The 14,941-nt window shown below is 42.5% G+C and overlaps 1 protein-coding gene across 3 annotated transcripts in view; it reads right to left on the minus strand.

The window, feature by feature from the left end:
• The window catches only part of CHPT1 (choline phosphotransferase 1), a 322,168-nt gene that overhangs the window by 190,352 nt on the left and 116,875 nt on the right, over positions 1-14,941 (minus strand). For all 3 annotated transcript variants that reach the window (XM_069229015.1, XM_069229016.1, XM_069229017.1), the window contains exon 4: positions 9,504-9,588. In XM_069229015.1, coding sequence (XP_069085116.1) covers positions 9,504-9,588 — 85 coding nt within the window. The remainder of the gene's footprint in view (positions 1-9,503; positions 9,589-14,941) is intronic.

Consider the following 14,941-nt stretch of genomic DNA (forward strand, 5'->3'; position numbering starts at 1 on the left):
CGGCCTGTGTTGTGGGACTATGAGATCTGGAGTCGCTCTTGCTGCAACAGACTGAATTCAGAAGGAAGGGCAGAGGAATGGGCACTTCAAAGGGAAGAAAACCACCAACATAAACGTCACAGACTCGGAGCTTAAATCACATTTGTTGTCTGGAAATGATCTATAAGAAGGGGAGCACAAGGCTCCAAATATTGTAAAAAACCAAGCAGCCAATCGGGCTGATCAAGGAGGAGAATCTCTGCAAGACTTCTGCCTGTGACCAGGACCGGGAATAAGGCCTGCCAGTCTCCCAGCTGGGTGAGAGGACATCACCATTGGACATCCAACACCCCATGCCTGAAGCACCACTGCCTGCCTGCTTGCCAAGACTCAGTGTGCCCTACTAGGAAAAAGAGGGTGTTGGAGGGAGCGAGTTTAAGTGAGAGAAAATGGAGAGTGGGTTCCTTTAGGGAAGTGTGAGGAGACAGCTGCACTGATAGGGTGGCCACCCATGTTCAGGTTCAAATTGGTGACCCCATATGCCTTGAGGGGGCTTCTCTAAAATTAGCTGATCAGCTTTACTGCTGTAGCTCATGTGCTGAATAAAGTTGGCAATCCAAATGCCAGGAGGGGCTGTCGTAAAGACAACTGCCGTGCTAATCGGGCCATATCCCTACGCAGAGGAAAGCCGGCGAGGCTGTCAAGAAAATTATTGCCTTATGAATTGGGGCATTGCCCATGGCGGTAGAAATTCTGCAACCCCATATGCCAGGCGAGGCTGTCATGAAGGGTACTGCCGTGCCGATCGGACGATCACCTTTGTGCGGAGTAAGGTTGGTGACACCATAGTGCCAGGTGGGGCCACCAGAAAGGACAAGGACCGTTGCCTGCTGACCCATGCGGGCCCGAGCCCCGACTAAGGATTGGAACTGGAGCTACCTGCTCCCTACCTTTGGGAACGATCAGCGGAACTTGTCTCACTGGAGGAAGCACCAGGGATGCCCAGCCGCTGCCCCTGCAGAGCCCCAAGAGCTACTAACAGACAGCAGCTGCTACCCGCAGAGACTCCGGTCACGCCATCCTTACAGGAGTGGGTAAGACTAATCACAGGGCAGGAAGGGCCTGGGTGAACTTTGGGCACTGGAACACTTTTGGCTTTTATCAGAGTTAGACTCTTACAAGAGTAGCTTCTTGCGTCTCTTGCAGGACCCACCTACCCCATGCAGCCGACCAGAGTCCCCAACATGTGCTCCCCAAGCTCATGTCCCCACAAAAACACAATGAAAGTACACCACCTGCGTCGGAATGTAGGTCATTGCCACTGTGTTCCAAAGTAACAAAGTCTGTCTTCCCCATGTTCTATCTAGTTTTGACCCCTGGAGGCATACAACTCATCCATAGCTCACCGTACATCCACATACCATTTAATACGCGCGAGCTGACTTTCACACAACGCTACTACACCAATGTTGCCTGCCATTAAACGAGCAGGAGCGAATCGTATCCCCGTGCATGAATATGTATGTACACAGGGAACTCAATTTTAATAGTGTATACCTATGGTTTGCACCTTGTTTGAATGAAACAATAAAAATAAGTTAAAAACAAATATCAGAGTCGGACTCATGAGATTTGGACTACAAGGGGGGCCTAACCTGAATAACACCTATAGTGAATGGAGACTAACCATTACTGCTAGTGAGAGGGGAAGTGGGACTCGGGGTCCTGCTTATTGAACATTAGACCCATGACCTCAGAGGGGCTATGTGTAAAGTTTATGTATATGCTGCAATTCACTTTGTGTTTGTATATAAATACTCCTTTTGTCATAAAAGAAAGTATTTTGAATTGTGAGCCTGTGTTCAACCCTGGTATCTGCTCTTCCTCCCCCAAGGAAGTTTTGGACTGCCTGACCAGTGCTACCATTGAGAATCAAGTGTTGAAGGGGTACTTGGCCCTGTTGCTAAGGAACCATAGTAGGTTGGGCCCTGGGACATCAGGAAAAAAGTGCTCAGGAATGAGTGCCCTGTGGTCAAGGGTTCTGATATCTGCCCACTGACCCAATTATATTGCATACAAACTTCTGCAATTTATTTTTCCACTTCCATTCCTTCCCAATTCCCCATTTCTCCTCCAATTCTCACCCCTCCTCCGCAACTACCCAGAATGCCGGTCCCACACTGCCAAAATCCTTCAACCATGCACCACAAATCTTGTGATGTTTGTGAGGGCAGCCCCTTCTCTTATAACTGATTCCTCAGCTAAAGTGCAACAGTCCATATTGTATAACTGTGCAACGGTCAGCAGGGCCATAGGGGACCGCCAGTGAAGATATCTCTGTTGGCTATCACCAGAGCAGTTTTAATTAGGGAGTCATAATCTAGGTATTGAGTCAAGGGATATGCTAATCACGGTCTTCAGGATATCCAATATTCGGGTCCAGTATGATTACATGACTGGGCAGTCCCAGACAGCGTGCATGATTGAACCTTTCCCCACCCCGTATCTCAGACAGTTTGGGTCGACTTCCCTCCCCTAAAATCAACATTACTAACTGGGAAATTACATGAGATCTTAGCAGAGGACTACACGAAACATTACTTTTTAAAGCAAAGCTGACAGCTAACAGTTGTGAGACTAGGAACCAAATGGAAGAAAAACAACAACAATCAAATAAGGAGACAACCACTCTGAGATACACCAAAAACAGGAGGCAGTGCAAGGCTGGACCAGTGATGGAGAAGTGAAAGTGCGTAGTGGTTCATGGAAACGCTGATTTATCAAACGTACTTTTATGTCAGTTTTATATTGAATGACAGAAGCAGAAAAGAATAGACGAACTCAATTAGAGGAAAATGCAAGACTAATAGCAGAACGGTTTGTGAAAACGGATGCAACCAGGAACAATACAGAAGCCTCTGACGGTATCTACGGTCTTACTAGCAGCAGGAGGCTGTGGTGAAAGGTCACTGCACAAGAGGGGATCGTAACAGGATTTCACAAACTACTGGTTTGGGCAAGTAAGTGGAAACAGAGATTGTTGGACCATCTATTGGAATAAAGAGTCCAAAACATTATAGTTTCAAAGAGGAAGACGTAACAGATTTTGAACTGTGTGACTGAAAAAGATTGATGGACGTGATGTACTTGTATTTGAGCAAAAACTTACAGGCAAGATAAGTGAACGGAATGAAATCTAAACAGGTTAAACAACAAACGAAAGAGCTGGGAATGATTGTGGGCAAGTCGCAAGCATCAGTCCTGGTGTCATCTTTTACGTATACAACAGGGGCACTGCAGAAATAATGTTAGAGATACGATGCCTCTCTGCAGATTACATTAGGATCTGCAGCAGAGGAAGGAGTGGAAGCCATAAGAAATTACATAAGAAAATGCGAGGAGTGGTCTGGAGCTAGCAACTTACGTTGAAATGCAACCAGATGCAAAGCCAAGCATTCGGGAAGGAGTAACTCAAAAGGAAAGAATTCGGCAGACTGATGATTGGAAGCCACTACACTGGAGGAGAGGGCCACGGAGCTGGCCATTAGCCCGTTTTCAAACGAATGGTGTTACAAGGACACTTGCCGTGCCAGGCAGTGCTTAATTTGTAAATAAAGAGGTGCCGGTGCTCAAAGCCCTTCTTTTAAACACGAGGCTGCTGTCATTAAATCTGCCAGCACTGAATACTGAGGCAGTGTAATCCTGAAGCCATCTCCGGCCTCTTCAATCCATTTACGGCCACCCCTGCCCCTTCAGCTCATCCTGCAACTTTCTACTATCTCCCTTTATGACGCTTTTTCGTTTTTCTCTTCCTCCTTCTTTCCCAAATGTGTCTTTTGCTCGCAGCAAATGCTTGAGGCATAAGAATAAGCCCCGGCCCTCACAAATAAGTGCCGGTGCTCAGCACCGGAAACAACAAGCACAAATTAAGCACTGGTGCCAGGGGTACATAGGAAAAGCATTAACTATAGAAGCAATGCACCCATTTTTAGAGGTCACATCTCTTTTAGGAGAAGATAGTGAAAGCACACTTCTATTACCTATGTAGCAGCCTCAAGTTAGAAATAGTGATTTCTGTTCAAGAGCAGAAGCTTTGAATTTCAGTAGGTATGAAGAGTCCAGTGAATCAATCGAGAAAAAAAAAAATCAACGTTTGGAGGTTGCTCACCAAAGGGACATTTGAGCGGGATGCATGTTGCAGTGAAAAGCACAACAGATAAGGCAGGCAACCAGCAACATCTTGCCTACCAATTTGGGAGATTAAAAGGCTGAAGAGGCTGTCGAGCACAGGAAATCACATCTGCTAGCAATGAAGGAATTCACATTCAGGCTTTTTGTCTGCTTTGGAGAGGGTGTCCATTAACTACTGCGTTCTGAATTAGTACTTTAGATTTGCTTGGCATGAGCAAGCAGTAAAATCGAATGCAGGTAGTCGATCGGTGCTGTATGTTTTTCTAGCTTTCGTGCTAGTTTGGGCGTTTTGTGGCACAAAGGAGGCACCTGCAGGGGCTTGTGATGTTTTTATTTAGGGCCTCTCTATTCATGTTCTTGGTGGTTTTCATTCCATGAAAACGGTTTTGCTTCCTTAAAAAGGCACCTTGCACGGTGCTTTCATATACTGGAAGAAGTGGCCCTATAATTCTTTATTTCGTAAAGGATGCAAAAGGTGCAAATAATTTGTAACTGGTAAAAGGTGTTCATGAGCATCACAGTGAGTGCAGCAGGGACGATCGAGTGCAGCTTGGAGACTTGGGAAACTGATTGTTTTATTTCACTGTGGGAGCAACAGTTGGTCTTTTGTTTTGCGTCCCCTACAAGACGTGAACAACATATTTTTGCTGGAGATCTTATGACTCATGGGGGAAAACGTGGGGTGGAGACAGCAGCACGAACATTTACGAAGCAACCTCAGATCCCTCGCAGAGTCAACAAGCATTGGCAAAGCCAAAAGGTTTCGCTTACGTGAATTTCAGTGACTTTGTCAATGTTTTTGTTTTTACATTTTGCAGAGCACTTGAGCCTCTGTGCAATATAATTTAAAGTTTTTAAAAAAGTGCCATGACACGGACAATAGAATAAACCTATTGGCTTTGCCAATGGTTTAAAAAATTGCCCACTAGAAAAAACCTATCCCTCTCCAGCAGGAACATTAATAACCAGCATTATCGTGAGAATTTTACTATTGTCTGAAAACTGCTAAAAATAATAGGAACTCTGCAGCGGGTGCTTATAAACCCATAACTATTCGCAAAACACAGTGCCTCTCAACTCAGCGATAAACCTGCCTTCAGAAACAAAACCGGCCCCCAGGAACAAAACTGGCCCCCACCTTCTAACGTCCCCGAGAAACGACCGATGTCTGCTACAGCCAGTCCAGCCTTGGATAAGAACAAGATTTACAGGTCTGTTAACAGAAAGGGGGCTCTCAGAAGGATACTATAAATAAAGTTTTGGTAAGGGAAGGTACAGTCTAGCTGGGCAACCAAAACAAATAAAGCTAGCAAATAGAAAGCAAGAAAACGTGAGTTACAAACCACAAAGCCAAAGGCAACCGGGCAGAATATATTCCTAGATCAACTTTCTGAATGTCCCCAAGATGTCTTTATCAAACCACACAGTTGTACTGTTTGCAACCTAAAAAGGGACAGCCTGATGGGTGCCTCGGAGTGATGACCCAAGAGAGAGGGGTATGTGCCGAGGCTTTTTTTTTAAAATATATATCTGCATGGACATAGCCATCAAGAGAGCAGATTAAGGTCTCCACTGCACCCCAATTGTAACTTTTTTGTTGTTTTACAAACGAGGGGATGGGGCAATTTACTTGCTTGCTGTCCTATGGCACCCTTGCTACACCACTGCATTTGTGTTTTTTGCAGTGCTTCTACATATAGCATTATATTAAACATAATAAATATTAAGGCACTATGGAACCGCTGTTTGAGGCTTCAGAGCAATGGCGCTAGAAGCAAGAGGGATTAAGTGCAGAGGCATAACTTGTTTTTATGAAGTGGCAGATTAGCAGTTGGTCCGCGGCCTAAAGAGCAATGGCTTTTTGAGGGGGTTATAGTTAGAACATAACTATAATAGGGCTGTCCGACATCTGTTGGGGGCTTCCGAGTGATGGCCTAGCGGAGAGGTGAAGTCAGGAGCACAATTGTTTTATGAAGGGGCACCATACTTGTTTTAGAATCCACTTTTGTATTTCGTTTACAGGGAATAATGCATCATTTAATGTTTTGGTGTCCTTTTCTTTTCGCTTGATGCGCTCAAGATAGTGCAAGCTGCACATCTACTGCGGTTTATGGACTAAATGGCTAACCCTGAAATAATTTATGAAGCTCCACCCTCTGCCTAACCCCTTCTCACCCCTTTTCTCGATTATAAAGATTGGGAAAGGGATGACTTCAAATCATTTTGCGTGGTGGGGGTGCTTGGCACAGAAAAGCTTAAAGGTCTCAGATTTAGCTTTTAAAAACTATAAGTATTCGCTGGAAAGCAAAGTAACAAGTCAAAGAATTGTACACCGTTGTATATTTAGTTCACATGATGTTCCCTGAAATATGTTTAGTGGCCGAATTTAAAATAGAACAACATTCTTCTCAGTCTAGCGACCTTCACACATTTACTTCAACCATGTTGTCTTTTATTCAAGGGAGCTTCTAATTTGTTTTGAGTGTTTTCAAATTTTACAATCACAAATACATTTTATTCTTGTGCTTTTCTATATATGGGGAGAATTATCGGCATGTGGGGTTGACCCGTTTCTTGAAAGACTAGTTATGATGATACAAAAATGACAGAGCAAATCATTTTATTTTGTGTTTAGCATCGATTAGCACAAATGTGGATCTGTACATCCTGCTTGCAGCAAGGAGTAGAGTCATAATGACTGAGAGCAACGGACACACTATTTTTGTAGGGCCCCAAAACTGGAAGCGCCAGGCTAAAGAGCATATGTGGCAAGCATGGGCTGCAACATCCTGAAAAAAAAGTTTGGGATCTTGTTTGGAAAGGGATTGCCAGACTGACTGAGTGCGTTAAATGTCATTGTGTTCCCCCTGTTCACCCTGCAGCCAACGTTCAGCGCAAAAGGGCATCACAGATTAGAGGGGTGGGGCGCAGGGCTAGGCTGGTGAATCCCAAGGACGCAATAGTATTGCCTACAATGGACTCAGTCTCGAGAGGTCAGCGGGCACCCTGATAAGGCGTCTGGCAGTAACATGGCGCTGGAGGGCACACCCGTGTGGGGCATTGCCCACAGAAAGAACCCCACCCTTATTTGAGAGTTTTCTCAGTTTAATCAGTGCACCCGTCTATAGGGCCTGGTGTTCGTGGGCTTCAGAGTGGGTAAGGGGGATTTTATTCATGCAGCCTGACAGAGGGCTGTTGCGCCAGGGCCGTCTTCCGAAGCCGCTGCACATAAAGTAAATAAGTGCACGTCACAGATAAAACTTAAGTTGTAGCCAAGTCTCGTACGCAGTAAGGGCATGAAATGATAAAAAATGGTACCTCAGAAGAGCGTGACTAGTGGAAGGACACTGGCTGCCAGCCACTGAACAGCCGATGCCGAGGAACAAAGAAAAGAAGTGCAGCCAGATGACGTCAGCAGCCTAGCAGTGGTAAGTGATGGGAAGGATGTGGGCCGTCTGAAAGCCCCTTTTCATCTTTTTTTTGTTGCTCTAATACAAAAGATTTCGCCACAGCGCAAGCGCTGTGCAGGCAAAACCTAAAAAGTAGGAAAACTCATAATTGTATTTGTACACATCTGTTCCACATAGTTTAAAAAGGCTTCGCCCATCACAATCTTTTACTAGACTTTGGGAAAGCGGGTCAGGAACAACACTCTGTCTAGGTCAGTAATGGCGACTGTAATACAACGTATTCAGACATGAACTTTTCAACTTCAGAGCTCTCACGTTTTGAATGTCCATGCACTAGTTCCCCAATCAGACGAGGTCTTTTTCTTCGGATTCTGGGATTTGTACTTCTGTTTACTTCATTATGAAATCAGGACTACAAATTCCAGAAGGCAATTAAAAACCTGGACTGGACGAGTTACCTACGCATGGACATGGGAAACTCGAGACCTATCCAATTACCTTTTTTCAACAGAGACGGGAATGAAGCAACAACATCGCCCAGAAACCCTTATGGAGGCGAGGAGAGTGAGCCAGCAGGGTCCAACATAACCCCCTGCCGGTGTCTTTAAACATTTTTGGCATGGCGCGCTTTTGCCTGCTGGTCTTTTTTTGGTGATTTGTAATGAGTGAAAAGTGGCTGAAATGCGACGACTAAGTCTCATCCTATCAGGAAAATTCGTGACGAGGTACAGAAGTACTGTACATTTAACTCCTCGCAGCGGCTCGAGCTCTACTGTTAGGTACCGGGAGTCAGGAAAGAGACTGCAAGAACAACTACTATATACCACACTACTAGCGGATTCCACAAGGCATGATGAGTCCATCACTGCTTACGTTTGGTTTCCTTTCCTGTGATTGAAGCATAGAAAACCTACAGTTTGTAAGCATATTTAGGCCCTGATGACAAGTGGGCTGGCAACTCCCTTCAGTTGAAAACTCCCGTTGAACCACAGGATTACAAATCAGGTGCATATTCGCGGTTTTCGAAAAGTAAAACTTGGTGGAAAAGGTAAGGATAAGTGGTGTTAATGTAATGTGTGTGCAATTTCCCCACTCCAAGATCTGCGACTCGAAACTGGGAGCAAATTACGCACCAGGGGCCAGATGTAGCAAAGGTTTTTACCCATTCTGTGTCTATGGGAAAAAGTGTTAGTACATATGGCCCCAAATAATTACCAGTGGTAGCAGGTGCGCAAATAACACTTGGGACTGTGCGTAACAAGTAAAAGGGGCTTTTGCCACAGAGTCATGTACGATATAATCACTTACTGCAAGCATACATGACTTCAAAGCGCTAACTTCCGAAATAGGTCCCCAGATTTCACTAAAATTATTGCTCCATCATACGTTCTAGCTTGTAAAACATTTAAAATCATTTATGCTACAGGCTTCCTAAAAGACATGCATGTAAAAATATTGAACGTGTTCCATTCAAATATAAAATGTTTATGCGGGTTGACCACTGGCCTACTTTTCTTTAAGAACATATTTATGCTGAGAGGCGATAGAGTTGTATTTATTAGCTCTATTTACTAGATTTTAAAAATATTTAAATGTACAACCATTACCCTACGGTCAGAATACTTATGGCAGATGGGGTTGGTTTCCTCTCTGTGGCACTTTATTCATGCATGAGAAACACACCACTACAATCAAGTACCACAATGACTGGACGCTCCACACAAGAAGAGTAAACCACGTCATAGAAGAAGGTGTGCATTCAACACATATGAATTAAGAAATTTAAATTCAAAGAAAAATACATAAACTACATCTGCAACACATCCAGCTTACAGGGAACACTGAAGAACTGCATAACCACGTATTTCCACCAAACACCTCAAACCAGATCTATGTAATTAGCAATATTTGTAAACTCATTACCTGAACGTCCCACAGGGCTGTTCCACCAAACGCAGATAGCAAAAACATTATTATAATAGAAATCTGGGCTTCTGTAACATCCATTCTGGAGAAAGGAAAACACAGGTTTATTAGATTTAGTCTTATATTATGTCCATACTAATATGTTAACAGAAGTACTTTTTAAATTACTTATGTGGAATAAAAAAATAATAAGCTAGTAAAATAGAAAAGGGATTTAAGAAACAAACTTTAAAATGTAATATAATGAATTTTGGCCTTCAAACTTTATTTTCAGGTTCCCTGAATTCAGCAAACCTATTTTACCACCACAGTCACTTAAAGAAAAAAGCAGGGATAATTATGTAGTTCTCTTATAACTCTAGGCTGGGGGGAGACAGGATTTCAAGTGGTATTCACAGCAGGTAGACAGAAACAACATTTACTGAGTATGAAAAACCTCCATATATGAACATCCTTAAATATAAATATCTCCAAATATCAGTTAAAGTTTTTTGGGTTTATTTACTTTCTTTTCTGTTTGGCAGAGTGCCTAGTTGGGATGGATCCTGGAACTTAATTTACTTCAAAGAAACCTCCTGTGACACAGGAACATTGTAACTGACATCTCAGCAGCTCCCCCCCCCACATTCGGTCACCCAGTCAAGAAGACAGCAAACCCAGTGGGAGGACAGCTGCCCCCAGAACTGGTTCGCCCACAGAACTGGTTCAAAGTGACTACAGAGGAGAGGCTGCTCGTTACTCTGGCCAAACTTCTGGGTTGGCACACAGGCCATGCAAAAGGGGAGAAGGATTACATCATTTTGGATTTTAGGAACGAGGGGCACTGTGGGATTTTTGCAGCACAACAGAAAGGAACAGCAGCAAAAGAAGGCCTCCAAACTCGGAAAAAGTGACTAAGTATGAACATGGAAATCTTGACCAGATGAAGGTGCCAAAACGAGCCAACGAGCAAGAGGACCTTCCAGGGGGCGAAATTGGAAAATTCACACTGAGATTTTCCCACCGAAACCAATGACTTCACTGGGACCGCATCCAACAACTATGCAGCTTTTTGGGGCCTTATCTGGCTATTAGAAAGAGAGGCAAGGCAACAGTGGTATCGCAGTGGCACAGCTACACTAGTTGGAGTAGTATCAACATAATGGTGCTTAAAACACTACAACACACATGTTGCCAAGATGCGTATGCATGTATGGATGGATCAGAGTGAACTCTGCTTGAGTTCATATGAAAAGAAGTAGCAGCGCAGCACTCTAAAAAATGCCTCATATAGTTTTTCTAAAACCAAGGTCCAGGAATATAAGCGTACAATACTTATAAAGTATGTCACGTCCAAGAAAAATACAAAAGTTGATATAGTACAACAAAAATATTTAGAAAATATTTTTTGTAACGAAGATTGTATATTTTCACTTAGCAAAAAATTATTTTACATATAAGTAATAAACATGTGAAATGTGTACAGCAGCATAAAATTATGACTATGTTGCCAATCTTGATCAAAAGAGGACTCCAACCTCCGTCTTGATCGAAAGAGGACTCCAGCCGACTCGTGTTTCATCCCTCCCCAGGGGCTTTTTCAAGGCTAAATACAAGTCAATTCGATTTGGAATAAGATTCCTGTAAACATAGATCTGAACCCATAAGAACCTATAGAAAGTTATGCCAATATCAAACCTGGAACCTCCTGGCTCCAGTGCTCCACTGTCTTAGTGAGAACTCAGATATAAATATCCTCCAACGTAAACAAATGGTCCATTCACAGTCTAAATCCAGTACAAAAACGTGCAGGATGCCGGTTCTCGAGTATTACAGTTACCAAAAAGTAGCCTTTAGTCAGCAATAAAGACATAACCTTTAGAAGGATAAGGACCCTGATGAGGCCATATAGAATGCCGTATTTGACACTGCTTGCCATGCCACCCGACTGTCTTCTCCCAAGTCCAGAAGACCTATCTGGCTAAAGCCCACTGCCTTGCCCTACTGAAGATTTACGATTTATATTTTTGAGACTAAATACCAAGGTAAAATCTCCAAATGGGCCAAACCTAGTTTCTGGGGCTGACAAACACTCCATCACGGTCAACCTCAAATCGCACGTAGGTCCTGTTTGGCCTCGACCAATTGCCACTTAAATGCTTTCGGCCATTTTTCTTAATTTAACCATAATTCTTTTTTAATGTACGGTCCCCTTCTTGGATTTTTATTGTTTTGGTGTCATTTTATTTATTATATTTTATTCTGTTTTTATAATCCTGTTTAGGATTTTTATTATGTTGTGATTTGGTTTAATTAGTGTTTTGGTACTGCATAAATACTTTACACATTGCCCTAAGTTAAGCCTGTCTCTGTGTTATAGGTACCTAGAATATAAGTGTCAATTAATTTAGTGACTAAGTGTTCACCTTCACTAAGATTGGGATTATTGCTTGCGGTGGGTAGCCCCCTCCCCCCCAACTAATATCCTAATTTTCTTACATTATGGTTATAAAGATGTCAGTAATGAACAGAGCACAACACAAACATGGTTGTGAATGCACATTTCCTTCACAGTTCTCTATTATATGTAAAGTTATCAGATAACTAGGCACCATTATCGACAGAATACTCCAGTTATAGATAAAACCGTAATTCAATGTGTTCAGTTAAGGTGAACCAGAATTATAACTCCAAGAATCAATTTGTTAATGAATGCTTAAGGCTTGGACATATTGTCCCCGATGATGTAAAGTCATCTGGTAACTTTTGCATATTTCACTGTTCCACAGAAAGGCTCTGGTTGTATCAGTCTTTTCATATTGCAAACTTTGCTCACATATTCAATGATTTGACAGCAATACCAGGCACTGTGAGGAAGACAGCCAGGCGTCACATAAGACCCAGAGAGCAGGAAGCGAACAGCCCCCTAAATGTCTCATGCAAATTGGCAGTATCTCTTTAATTCTTGGTTCTGTCTTTGATAATACCACTGCAACATGTTTACATTTATGCACTAGAATGTAATGATGCCACAGAACATAGTCATTAGGGTTTGTAAGATGAAAGGTAATTAGTAGTGCATGATTTTGTTAGTTTAAAAAGGTATGTTCCAACCAACTGTCATCTAACTATAACATCCCTTTAACCTTTATTTTTTCAGTGAAGTAAGGGTTTTAAAAAAAAAGTAAAGTAAGACATAATAAAAATTCCCAACTATAACATCACTTTAACCGTTGCTGTTTCAGTGAATTTATGCAAAGTAAAATGTTCATCACTGTGCGTTGAGTGGGGTTGGATGCAGGGCCTAACCGATAGCCAATGGCCAGGCCCTGTGCCCAACCCCCACTGCACACAACCTTTGGCCATTAGCACCATGGGATTGGGCGCAGGTCCAAGCCTGCGACCACGGATTGCACCTAATGCACCACCAGTACCCTAAACCCTGCAGCGCTTTCAGCTGGTGGCCAATCCCCTCAAGGTCTGGGCACAAGGTCTAGCCAGCAGCTGTCTGGCGTGGGGACGGAAGTCCTCTTCCACGCACGGCTATGTGCAACTATATAAGGGGTATCATTTTGAGCAACATAAACATACTTTCTTTGTCAAAAAGTCACCAATAACTATGATCAAAGACATTGTTAATAAATTCAAACATTGGAATGTTTAATAAAATGATTCTCCAATTATTTTCAATAGAGCCTTTATAAAAAATAAAAATAAAAATTAACATGTCAGTTTTTTTTTGTTTGTCTTTTATTTTTAAACGTTTTTCACGGCACAAAATGCAACCATGGAACCAACCACTTGGGGTCCCCACACTACAGAAGAAGAGCATACGACACTTTTAAATATGATAAGCTCTCTTGGAGTCATGGATTTAATGACTCAGGAGACTTACATTTTGTAATGTTGCTAGGAGCATGCTACACTCCTTGCAGTCACCCACAACTTTAAAAAAATGTTTTGTGGAGCCCCTGCCTCTTCCGAGGGCACCAACCAGCAAGAAAATATGCGCTTCAAAAACGCCTCAGGGCATTATTGGGTGCTCCGTGCCAGAGCAGTAAATAATAAACAGGCAGCTCATGCTTCTCATTTATTATTCATTTAAAAAAACAAAAAATCCTAATCTGAGAATACACTGAGTTGGGGTCCACGGGTTCTCTTTGAGGTCTGGGAAAGGAGGCCCCAGGGAATGGAGTACCCAGGGTCTCATTAAGGCTCAGGATGGGGGGTCCTACACTACTTCTTAAAAAAAAAAAAAAAAATACTGACCCTCCTGGACCTGGTTCAATCAGAGGTGGGTAGTTTTAGATTTGTTTTTTTTCCCCAATAAATACATTTTTTTTAAATGGCACTTGTTTTTGTGTTTTTACTTTTTTTTGTAGATCAGGGGGCTGAACGCTTGTGTCCTAAAATGGCTGCTCCCACATCCTTATTGATGTGGTGGTAGCCAATCAGATCTTATCTCAAGATCTGTTGGCTCAGTGGATCCTCGGGGGCATAAAATGTATAAAGTTTTTGAACCTTCATTTTTCAAAAACTTCTGATCGGGTTTACACCAAATAACACAATGTTCACTTTGTAGAACAAAATCTATCTTTCTGCCAAATATGGAGCAATTCTGTTCAGCACTTTTTGAGTTATCACTGGTAAATTTTCCTATGGAAAAATGAATGGGGATAACGCATTTCCCCCTTTCTCTCGGCCCCACTTGATGGATCACCCCAAAACTTTGCAGGAAGGAGTAGAGGTGAAATTATTTTTTGGGGGAAAGTTTTGTAAGCATTTGTTAAACGTTGCCAAAGTTATAAGCAAACCACAAAAATGCTTCTACTATGGAAAAGCGGTCTAACTGTAACTACTCAGTGGCGACCGCCAATGGGATATGGCTACATACACACATATATGTATATACTTGCACTTAAGAAAAACCAAACAACACGTATCAGAATACAAAGAAAATAAAAACAGGCCTCTAGTAACTTAATGCAAATACATCGATTTTCTCGCTTGTAAGCATCCTAAATTGTTTGGCAGAAAATGAATGGAGTCAGAGGCAGAAATTAAATGTGACAAAATCACAAATTTAGATGAGATGGGGAAGCCAACATTTCATCCTATCTCACTTCCAGGGCTTGCAGCTCAGTAACTAGATGATATGCGCTCTCAAGCAACCCTGCCAACAAACTGCTAGTGGCAACTCATGCAGAAATTGGGAACACTTTGAAAATTGAAAAAAGGATGGGTAGCAGGAGCGAAACTTACTTTATTTCGATGCTTCCCTCTAATATTAAAGTTATGGAAATGACAGCAGTTTCCAAAAAGAATACAAATAAGATTTGGGGGGTCGATCATTTCAACTTTCTTCAAAACTCTCATGCATTGTCTTCAGCACTGTCCTAACGAAGTGGCTTTTAGGAAAAATATTAAAACCTGGCTTTTCTAACTTTTATTTGCAT

The sequence above is a fragment of the Pleurodeles waltl genome, chromosome 4_1, assembly GCF_031143425.1.
Source record: "Pleurodeles waltl isolate 20211129_DDA chromosome 4_1, aPleWal1.hap1.20221129, whole genome shotgun sequence".
NCBI classification, from domain to species: Eukaryota; Metazoa; Chordata; class Amphibia; order Caudata; family Salamandridae; genus Pleurodeles; species Pleurodeles waltl.